The sequence below is a fragment of the Rutilus rutilus genome, assembly GCF_951802725.1.
Source record: "Rutilus rutilus genome assembly, chromosome: 18".
Lineage (NCBI taxonomy): Eukaryota > Metazoa > Chordata > Actinopteri > Cypriniformes > Leuciscidae > Rutilus > Rutilus rutilus.
In genome coordinates, this window is record NC_140231.1 from 13,139,860 (window position 1) to 13,151,871 (window position 12,012).

A 12,012-nucleotide genomic window follows, 5' to 3' on the forward strand; every position below is an offset into this window, starting at 1 on the left:
TAGTTTAGTTTAGTTTCCATGGGGAAAAACTGAAAAAAACTGTAATCACATGCTAGAGAAGTCATGTGAGAAGAGGAAAGGAAATGACTTCACCTGTTCACTTCCTAAAAGTAAACTCAGATGATACTTTCATGCCCTTTGACCAGTGAGACAACAAGGGAAATAGGCCTAATGGGGCATGGAAAACAAATACACACCCTTTTATTGCCCATCTCTGTCCTGTCTCCACCCCTCCTTCACACCTCTGACTTTCCATTAGTGTGTGAACACATTATAAATGCAAAGTGTGGCCCTGCTTTCTGCTATGGCACATTACCTGACAAAACAATTCTCAAAGAAATAAACACATCATTGTCATAAACGAATAAAAATGAGCACTAAAGCCAGGAGGTATTCTTCAAAAATGTATTATTTATCGATTTACACAAATATAAATATGATTGAAGTGATTCCAAAACTTATATAAAAAATAGCAAAGCCTTTAGGCAGTTATACACATTCTCATAATATTAGCTACAATGGAGTAGTGTGAAATCAATCCCTGAGAAGCAATTATAATTGTAGCATCTTTTGGGATTACTTTTATGTGCAAGTCCATGCGTTGAAATGGAAAGACCACTCTGATGTTAAGAATTTACACAGTAATGTGATGATTTTCTTTAAGAATATGGGATACATTTCAAATCTCAAACGTGCGTGTGGAAAACAAAATCTCATCCGTGATCGACTGACTATTTTTGATGTTGTTGTTGTTGTTGCTTTGCCTGAAAACTTGACCTTGTATTTAATAACAAACCATATTTCCTCATTAAATCGTATGTACAGTATCATTGAAGATTTCGTCCCCTAAAACCGATGGGTGTGAAAGCTTCGGCTCAGTATTCAATGGTCTTAGCAAGTTCCGCCAGTTTGTTCTGTCATATGGCTTAAAGCTGTAATATATCAATCATTATTCTTCATTTGTTGCAGAATCCAGAGGCAGTTCTGCTCCTATTGTTTCTCCATGCTGACAGGTTACCAGCGTAACCGAGAAACGCAGAGGTCACGGACCGCTGTTGCTAAGCTGCCGAGGAAGTTCTCGCTTCGGTTGCGTTTGTTCACCAGGCCTGCAATGGACACTGCAGTGACAACAGAGAGTAACGATTATCCATCAGGACCGCAAATACAGATAGGCACTGTTTATGTACAGAGAGAGCAATATCAACATTGACCACTTTATAAAAATGTATACACCTAATTTTGCAATGCAGAAGTAAGTTACTTTCTGTTCAGATTCATTAGCCCTGTTTACACCTGGTATTAAGATGCGTTTTGGTTGATAGGTTCACAAGTAGACGAGGGAAGTTTACCAGTAGACGAGGGAAGTAGAAGTTTTAATCCGTCTCTTTTGTCCACTTTCAACCACTTCTGTCCTGATTTCTTTGAGGCGAGGGTCTATGTGTTTTTTCAGATCTTTCGTTCTAATGGACAAAATAAGCTCACGGAGACGATGGAAAAACATACGGAGAGCATCAGCTTTGGTTTCTGCTCTGACAGACGCAAGACTGTGTTAGAAATCAGGAATGGTGAGAGAACATTGTGCTTGGTACATTTTTCGTCTTCAAACCAAACTTGGGTCTGCAGCCGACAAAGTTTAAATCCAGTCCGGCTAGAGCTCTTCCCATAATGTTTACGCATTAGGTCAGTAAGCGGAGAGTAGACAGTCTTTTGTGGCTTTTACACTACGAAAGCAATCCGGGCAAATGTTTTTTCAACTACCTCTGGAAGTGGTCGAAAGTGGACCAGCTCGAAACGTTTTAGACCCCGTTTACACCTGTATTTAGCGTCATCTACTTGTGATCCGATCGACCAAAACACATCTTAATACCAGGTGTAAACAGGGCCTATAGGTAACTAGATTTTAACTAGAACGGTACAACTATTTACACTACAAACCAGTGTTTATGTATACAATAAGTAAAAAAAGAAAAAAAAACTCGCACATTCGAGTTACAAATGGCTGCACCCGCTCTTACATTAGAAGTAAGGTGGATAGAAAGTACAAGAAACTGAAGTTTGACCTGCTTGCTGGAGCCGAGGTGTGTGATAGTGCTGGTGTCCATGGTCGTATATCGAGATGGATGGGAAAACTGGGCGGCTTCTTGTTTGGTCGAGTACACTGAAAAAGACAAGCGAAACGTGAGTTTTGCACATTGCCGTTCAGAATCACAGAACGTTCTGCATTAATGAGCAGGGGTTATTACTGTGCGACTGTGAGAAGGGCTGCTGGGAGAGGTGAGCTGTGGTCAGCTGCGTCAGGCTGGTGTTCTGTGGGAACTGCATCGGCTGCAGGGTGGCCAGGCTGTTGATGACGGGCACGCTCTGAGACTGGGGCGATGCCAGACCTGGCGAAACGTAAAAAACGTGTCAAAGTCAGATTTAAAAAAGAAAATAATTTAAATAATAATAATCATTTATACTAGACTATATATATTATTTAAAATCACACACACACATGTGCACGCACACGCACACACACACACACACACACACACACACACGCACACACACACACACACACACACACACACACACACACACACACAGGTTATTATAATTAACTAAAACTAAAACCTTAAAATAAAATAAAAATTCTTATTTTTATTTAGTTTAACTTGATGTACTAAAAAAAACTAAACCTAAAAACGAAATAAAAATGATATATAGACACTATAACCTATATTTTTAAATATAGATCATATAGACCTTATGTAGCCCCACCCCTTTTCAGCGCTGCACTCGTTGTCTTTTGACTTCCGGTCTGTATTTTCTCAGCGATTTTGCGTGTTTATTAATGAACGGCTCTTTTTAAAATCTTCCCGGTCGACTGACATTTGTTAAGTCATCTGCTTTAAACATTACAATCCTCATGATAACTTTCGTTAACTTTACATTAAGTAAATCCACTTCAAAAGTGAATTACTCCTGGACAGCAATGCCATAGAAATATACAGAGCGACCGCAAAACCGGAAGACAATATTCTAAAGATGGCGGCGCCCTCGTTTCTCTGGCGCATAAGGTCTATAGACATAGACAAAAATGAACTGGCAAAAATACACAACTAAATTACTACAATTTTAGTACTAAACTAACATAAAAATGAAAAATATTAAAATAAAAACGAATTGAAAATATTATTGCAACTATAATAGTTGTAATAGTCTCAGTTATACTAAAATACGCTGATATTTATGACCGCACACACTTTTCACATATATAGAGATGATATGGAATTGCTTTGTTTTTTTTTTGTTTTTTTTAGTCCGGTTAGTATTCTTTTACATTCTCCAATATTTCTGTAAAAATGTGTTACGTTACGTTGCAATAAAATCATATAAGAATTAAAGGGGCCACATCCTACACAAGTCCATTTATAATGTTCTTTTAGCGCCAGAACTGTCAAATTTTAGTTTTACATGATTTGAATCTGATCCTTAGAATTAAACAGGATGATTTTGCTATTGTACCTTCAAGGCTTGTAAATGAACCTGTAAATGAACTCTGTTAGGATCGGCTTGTCGTATGTTTACTGGCTTGGGCAAGTGTGCAAACAAGGACTCAAATGCTTGACCTGCTCATCAAATGTTTTAGTGTTACTGCGGCGGTCAGACACTCCAGCACTCAAGAGGGCGATAGAGTGACCTTTAAATGTCATTACACCAGATGTGTTATCACTCAGGTAGCTAGCTATAAATGTTTTTTTTATGATCTAACTAGATGCTGTTGCTCCTGCTATCAAAACATTGCTCTGTTTAAGAATCCCTACCAGTAATGCAGTGTCTCAACCAATGACATGAGTTTGGGGGCGTGGGTATCTGTTTGTCTGACCAATAGAAAGAGGAGGGAGTGTTGAGAGAACCTGTTTGAATTATTTTTGAAATTCCATTTGATAAACAAAATGAATGACAGTGTAGGTTAGTGGTTTTTAAACGTTTCAGGCCAAATACCACCTTTCATCACATCAGAAAAACACAATAGTTTTAATAATACCGCAGATGTCAATATGTGTGATAAAAAATGCTACAGTAAAACTGTATTGTTAACTGTAAGATACCTTACATACACGTTAAAAAAACTGTAAATGGTTTAACATAGCAATTATATGCAAATACTGCATTTGAGTTTTTGCCAGAAAAACTATGTGCTGTATAATTACAGTGGAAAATAAGAATATACAGTCACCAATATGCCATCCAGAAATACCTGAAATGTAGTCACTGTATTTATTTTTGGCAACCACAGCAGCAGTTTTATCGTAAATTTAATAGGATGTTTTTACAGTGTACCACAGTTTACGATGTAAGATATGAAGAAGAAGAAGGAGGGGTAAATAAAAATGGCGATACACTCACTTTGAGCGGCCAGGCTCATAATGAGGCTCTGTGCTTGCTGATGATGATGATGAGACGACTGAGACAGACTATGAATGTTGGTCAAAGTGCTCACAGGAGGCAAGACTCCACCAGAGACCGAGATCTGGACACACACGCACACACACAATGTCAATACATATAAGGTACACAAACACTTTGCAAGTAAGGACGTGGTTCCTTTCCTCTGGTGAAAACCGTCGCACTAACATAACATTACAAATGTTTATTGGGGGGAGCATAAAAGTGAACGAAAGTGAATAAAGGCAGGGTTTCTGTGTTAAACATACTGCCTTCACATGCTAGATCAATGCTCTCTTTGACCTAGTTGAGTCAGTTTCCAAATAAAGGCGACTTTATCAATCATGTCTGTAAAATGTACATTGATCTCTGCGACTACACGGTTGAAAAAAAGGGCCGGCAGACCCGTACTTGTCAAAGCGTGCACGTCGTGACGGTTTTTTCTTTACCATTTTGGCGTCCGGCGATAACAAGCCGTGGCAGTGGTCCAGGCTACCCGGAGACACCTGTTGCAATACTGATTGGCTGCTGCCATGGTGACTGATGGTTGTTGAGGAAGTGACCTCACTGGTTCCTTGTTGACTGTACCTGAGCTCTGCACCGAAAAACACAAGAAACACTTCAGTAGTATTGTGCAGTTAATGCTTTGAAGACAAAAATGTGCAATTTGTTGTGTCGTCACACTGGGAAAAAGAGAAAGCTGCTAGTCGGCACATGCTGACCCGATACCGTCTATCTTTATTTGACCTAGTTGCGTAGCTGTAAATGCAGCTCGAATGATAAGAGTCTGCAGTCCAAACACCGAAAGGCCTTTATGAGGCCGTCTGTTCCTTAAACGCATTCTCGTAAACATACCTGAAAACTGATTATGCTAAATGTTGTGCATTTTCTTGCTCCGGGGCAAACAAATACAATCAAAGAGCTTTTGAACCGTTGGAGGTCAGTGACTGTAGCAGAACACACAGCTTGAGCAAACACGCTGTCCTCTGACTCACTCTCTTGACGTAATATTAATCCATTTGTAAACATTCTGCGGAATTCGGTCCATTTCACAGGCTGACAGTTTACGGCTTTTCCACAGAAAAGTGCCCTTTTGTAGTTGCCAAAAGTTAAGCTGAAGCATTCTGATTTTATTATATGATCGTTTTAAGCCACGGCATGATCCTTCTGGGTTTAAAACAACATTTTTTTCCAACAAGCTATCGATCTTCTGAGGGAGCAAAACACACCCTCCCAGACACAAAGCTCGAACCTTGACTTGACCCTGGTTTGACCCTAAAGATTTTATGTCCTTGTATCTCACATGTGTCTGCGGGTGTGGCTGTGTGTTTTGTTCACACACCAATGGGAGGAAGAATTCCAATGAAACAAACACACTCTTACTGCTTTTGTGACCCTGTTTACACCTGATACTAACACTCATTATAACCCCGGTTTAACAGACACGGCTAAAGTCTAGTCCCAGACTAAAATGCATGTTTGAGCTGTTTTAACTGACTTGTCCTAATTGAACTAAGATCTAATCCTGGCTTAATCTAAGCCCTGTCTGTGAAACCAGGCCATAACGCTCAAATACAGCGGTAAACCAGGGTTATTATCGTTAACTAAAACTATTAAAAACAGTTGTGTTCACTGAAATAAATATTAGATGAAAAAGTTAAAGCAAAAATCAGAAATGCTGTCTTAAGTTTAAGTTCAAACACTGAAATTAGTAACTGAACTAAAATCTTTAACCTTTAAATTAAACCTAAATAGTAATATTGATAATAATAAAAGTGATCGCGATTAATCGCATCCAAAATAAAAGTTTGTGTTTACGTAATTATGTGTGTGTACTGTGTATAATTATTTGTTATATATAAATATACACATATGCATGTACATATTTAAGAAACATTTGCATGTATATACTGTATATATATATTAATACATAATTTATATTATATATAGATATAAATATTGTATATATAAATAACACATTTTCTTAAATATATACATGCATGTGTGTGTATTTATATATACAAAATAATTATACACAGTACACACACATGTATTACGTAAACACAAACTTTTATTTTGGATGCAATTAATCGTTGCCAAGATCGATTTAGTATTATTTATAGCATATAAATAATACTAAAATAACACTTCCAACTTTTCCGGTTAGCATGACATCGGATCATCTGAGACAGATGTTAATAGCAGGTGTGAACAGAGTCTGCGCTTCTGTTTTCTGTGTGATTGTTAACATGCACTTACTTGAATCGGAGGCACTGTGATGGTGCTGGGTGTGTGAAGACACATGGGACAGCAGGGGGTTCATGCTGTGGGGTGGATATGTGTCCATAGCCAGCTTCTGTCTGAAGGCTTCCTCCTTCCGCCGGTTTGCAAACCAGTTGTACACACGAACCTCCGTGACCAGGTTAGATCCAAGTCCATGAGCTTTAGAGGGCGACACACCCCTCTGCACACACTCTGCCCTGAGAACATCCCCAAAAATAACCAACCGCTATTTGCAATAGATCAAATGTGTTCAAATAAATGTATATCTTATAATGTCTTCAAATAAATGTATATCTTATAATGTCGAACAGAAAAAAAGAAACAAAAGATGTAATTAATTAAATGTAATTTAACAGATATATTAAACATATTTTTTATAAAACTAAAACGAATACATGAGTAAAATAAATAAAATAAATAAGTATCCAACCAAAAGTCTGAGAAACAAGAGAATATAAAAATTTATCAAAAATAAAAATAAAAGACTTTATACATAGATTTTATAAACATTAAAATGAATGTGGTGTCTGTAATTTAAAAAAGATATAGTATATATTGTATGTAATATAATAAAATGCAAAACATAAAAATAGATCAACTTGCAGTTGCATGTCTGTGAATGCAGTTGTTCACGTTGTAATTTCACTGAAACGGACAGCAACACAGAAGAGCGAGAGAGCATTACCTGTTGCATTCCTCCACCAGCGCCTCCCTCTCTTCTTTGCTGGGGTTCTTCTGGCGCTCATAAGCCTGATAAAGTATCTCTTGAGATGCCGGACCCCATTTGAAACGGTTTCGTCTCATCCTCTTAGAGCCTGGCTCCCCCTCGTCTCCGATTGGTCCTCCAGAAGCTCCCGGAGCGCCCGAACTGTGTCCGGTATGATTGAATTCTGGGAAAAAAAACAGGACCTGATCCTGACTGCCTGAGTCACTGAGGTCAGAGCCCTGAACACGGTCGAACTCTGCGGAAATAAGAGGGGGACACGATTGGGGCAGAGTAAGGCAGGATCATGATAGATAGTGTTGGATGGGGAGGCCCATAATGAAGATGCAATTTTGAGGGTGGTATTAATAATAATAGATCCAAGTATGGGGCTTACAGAACGGAGAATGTATATATGTGTGTATACACACACACACACACACACACACACACATATATACATATAATATATATATATATATATATATATATATACAGACACACGCACACAAGTAATTAGCGTCACTTTGTATGAAAGTACGTACACACACACACACACATATATATATATATACACATACATAAGTAAGTAATTAGCACCAATTTGTATGAAAATTAACATGTTGACCTTGAAAAATGAATGTCCTTCATAAATGTAGGCTATTCAGAGCAAGTAAAGGACATGTATTGTGCAGTCTACAGATATGAATAAATGATCTTCTAAATTATCTGACCAAAGTTTGAGAAATAAGAGCGTATAACAATTGACAAAATAAAAACATTCACAAAAGAGGCTTTTTATATAGATTTAATTAAATATGCTGTAGGTCATTTATAATAGACACAGTGTAGGGGTGAGCGGGGCACAAAACTAACACGAGGCTACTTGTTAGGTTTAAAACTTTCCACACATGCCAGCATGCCAAAATGTACTGTATTTTCTAGTTGCCATATCAACACTATATGTGACCCTGGATCACAAAACCAGTCATAAGTCGCACGGCTATATTTGTGGCAAGAGCCAACAATACATTACATGGGTCAAAATTATCGATTTATCTTTTATGCCAATAAATCATTTGGATATTAATTAAAGATCATGTTCCATGAAGATATTTAGTAAATTTCCTACCGTAAATATATAAAACATTTATTTGTGTGAGTGAATGCAGCACAATCGCGAACAGATTTTCAAAATAGTTGTATCTCGGCCAAATATTGTCATATCCTAACAAACCATACATCAATGGTAAGCTTATTTATTCAGCTTTCATATAATGTCACATATAGATTTTTTTTTTTTTTTTTGCCAAAATGAAAAAATCTTTGGAAGATATCACTGAACATTATTTTAACCATAGAAAAAGTGAATTTTTCATCTGTTTATTGTGTTTATTTAAAATTAGACAAATCTGAAATTATTTTAATCTTATATCTGTTATTTAACAGTTGAGATAGTTCTTTAATGCTTCGGGTTTCAGTTGCGCAGACGGGGCATGTTGTAACTGCGTGACAAGGTGCTTCTATAGACCTATGCTATTCTATTCTTTACTTTTAAGAAATCTATTGAGAAACCATGAGAAAAAGGTGAATAGAGACTGAGAGTCAACGTTAAGAAATCATTACTTATTATTATGTTTTGAACCATGCTGTATAACTGTGTTTTGTGGTGTGTTTGTTGTCAAACTCAAAAATTACACACAAAAAAATGCCATTATTTTATTTTATAATTGTATTTTAATTGACAAAATATTTGTGTGTGTCTTGTATATATTTTTTGATTAGATCAGATAACATTTGAAGCTGTCATATGGTCAAGTTACAATGGACCCCACCTATGGGGCATGTTGTCACATTTCACTTCCATTCTTTCGGGGTAAATCAAGAAAAAAGTATACACTGACTGTATTCGTATTAATGAAACAAAACCACATAATTGTACTAGACGTGTGAAATTAATTGAGGGGGAAAAATAAATACTCTGAACCCCAAGTGAATTTACACAAACTGAGAAAGTCAAAAAGTGTTAGGTTGTGCCCCCGCTCTCCCCAATTTTGCATGTGCTGTGAAGATTTCTGCGAAGATTTCAGATGCCGCAAACACTGAATCTTTGTAAATGTACATTTCCGAAATACTTAACTTAGACATTTATCTCAAATAACAGATCACTCTAAATTGTAATATGGACTCATGCACTTTCTGTAAAGCTGCTTTGAAATGATGTGTATTGTGAAAAGCACTATACAAATAAACGTGAATTGAATTGAACTGTAATAAAATAAAAAACACCAAGTATATAATATGTAAACAAATGTAATAATATAAAAAATTATTATTCACTGCATTGTTTTATATAACAAAACATCAATACCAGATGCAAAAATAAAGAAATAAACGAGAGATTATAAAATAAATGTCACTTGTATGATATTTTGTTTTATAATGCAAATAGATGAATTTACTTTTAAGCTTGCAAAGGGAACAAAACAGTCTACGTACGCTAGGCCTATAGATTGTATTGAGATGCTGACTTACGTCTGTCGATTTCGCGCTGTTTCTGGACATACCAGGTGTAAAGCGCGGCTCGCTTGGCCGTCTTCATCGGCGTGCCTTTATTGAGGTGCTGGGACAGGTGCGACTGGTTGAGGCCCGTCACGTCCACCACCTCGCGCTGAGGGATGTTGTGCTGCTGCATGTAGCCTTTCACGGTGCGAGCCACGCGCCACGGGTCCTCGCTGACAACGACACACACACTACCATCAGCAGATTCACCAGCAACTCCACATTATTTTCATGTGTCGAAGTGTTATGCTAGGTTGTGTAAAAGTATGCCTTTTGTTTTGAAAAGCCCAAATATGAAAAAAAAAAGGCTCAAACGTCTAAATTGACATGACATGCAATAACATTTAATATTAATTGAAACCATAAAAATGAATGATGAAACAATTAATGATGTCTAATGAGTATTAGTAGGCCTACTCTCATAGGTTAATTTTGTTTAGCTAATCCCCCCCCCCCCCCAAAATATTTTCCCTCCTATCGATACTGAGTTGATTATTTGCGATAAATAACTGTAGGCTATAATAATAATAACAACTGTATATAGACAAACTGTAGTCATACAATAAAATAATAAATAAATAATAATATTTGCATGACATTGGTTGTAGCCGATATCATTTTAAATGTCTCTAATTTGACGTAGCCGACAAAATGCCTTAATAAATCTGTTAACTGTAGGCCTCTTGTGAAAAACAAAACAAACAAAAAAACAGCAATCAGTATACAACAAGTAAAACGCTTGTGATCGGTTCAATAAGTTTAAACAAAAAAAGCAAAAAGCAAATGAAAATGTCTGACGGATCCGCTAATGTTTGTTTGGGGAAATAACCCCTCACATTAGTGTGCTCGAGGATGTTGATTTAAGACTATAACTTTGGACAATGAATAACTAGATATCTTTTCCCTCTATTCATACGACATTGTGTATCTTTCTGTTGATGATTTATAGAAATAAATTAATAACAACTACACGTGGTTTCGTTTTGACTTTACGTCAATATACATATCTTGTCCTCTTTATACTTTTGCACAGGAACATTTCGATATTTTATTTATTTATTTTTTCGCCGAAATGTAAAACGTAGGCTATTCGATTTTTTTGTGTGCCTAAAGTTGCATAATTAAGTAGGCTAATTAAAATACTAAAATAATACTGAAATAAGAAAAAAATTGCTTCATTTTGGCTAATTTTGGGATTGGTTTCGTTAGATCATTTTTTTATTTATTTTAAATTGGGCAAGCAAAAAGAAAAAAAATCATTAATAAAAGAAAATAAATAAATAATATAGGATAAAAATATACAAGTTTCAACAGAACATTTAGAAGAACTAGCCTACAGGCTCACGGTTATTTTATAGAGCTGCTCATTATTGCGCACTGTTCTTATTGCGACTGAAAAAAAAAAAAAAAAAAGTATGTAGGCCTACATTGTAATTTAACATGTTGCATTGTTTGCATATAATATTTTAATAAGCTGACATTTAGGTAATGACCTGAAAAGTCAAGTATCCGTATGTGAATAACTCACGATAACATGCGCTCCACCTGCGCGCGCTGCTCCGCCGCCTCCTCCGTGTTGAGAGACTGCAGCTCGCGCAGGATCGGCGGCGTGTCGAAGTCATCCCCGTCATCAGAGCCTTCATCCCCGGACAGTTTACCGCCTTTCCCCTGCGCGCTGGTCAGAGTCAGAAACACCGGCTTTGAATCATTGGAGTCGCTGCCGCCGTTGACACTCGACGGGGACAAGGGTTTTTCCATTTTTATTCCGAATTCGGCGGAACACGGGCATAAATCCTCCAGCGCCTGGACCAGCACATCCTTAGTGACCCCCGAGTCCAACAAGGCGCTCAGGAGCTCCTGCTGAAGCGATGTCAACTTGGACACCATGTCAGTAAACATCAATCCGGTCTCGTTGAAAATCCTCGCGGCCTCGGTAAATAGACGTGCGAAATTAACTGAAACGAAGAGTGTTTTTAAGGACGCGAGCACATGAGACTAAAGTGTCTTAACGCAAACTTTTGCACTTGTCCAGT

At 37.2% G+C, this 12,012-nt stretch overlaps 1 protein-coding gene across 2 annotated transcripts; it reads right to left on the reverse strand.

The window, feature by feature from the left end:
* Positions 1-398: 398 nt before the first annotated feature.
* hnf1bb (HNF1 homeobox Bb) lies at positions 399-12,012 on the reverse strand. 2 transcript variants are annotated; one of them, XM_084386641.1, is made up of 10 exons: positions 11,508-12,002; positions 9,953-10,152; positions 7,400-7,676; positions 6,691-6,911; positions 4,881-5,026; positions 4,393-4,516; positions 3,807-3,863; positions 2,244-2,384; positions 2,061-2,158; positions 399-1,118 (listed from the first exon to the last, which is right to left on the reverse strand). In XM_084386641.1, the coding sequence occupies exons 1-10, from the start codon at positions 11,876-11,878 to the stop codon at positions 1,098-1,100; spliced, it is 1,656 nt and encodes a 551-aa protein (XP_084242767.1). In that variant the 5' UTR covers positions 11,879-12,002; the 3' UTR covers positions 399-1,097. The 2 variants fall into 2 exon arrangements, with proteins under 2 accessions (XP_084242767.1, XP_084242768.1); XM_084386642.1 differs by lacking the exon at positions 3,807-3,863 and having other exon boundaries at positions 11,508-12,012.

Coding starts and splice junctions, on each gene's coding strand:
- hnf1bb (XM_084386641.1), bottom strand. CDS start 11,878: ATGTTTACTGACATGGTGTCCAAGTTGACATCGCTTCAGCAGGAGCTC. Junction 6,912..7,399: donor CTGGTGGAGGAATGCAACAG/GTAATGCTCTCT, acceptor GGATGTTCTCAG/GGCAGAGTGTGTGCAGAGGG. Junction 3,864..4,392: donor TATGAGCCTGGCCGCTCAAA/GTGAGTGTATCG, acceptor TCTATTGGTCAG/ACAAACAGATACCCACGCCC.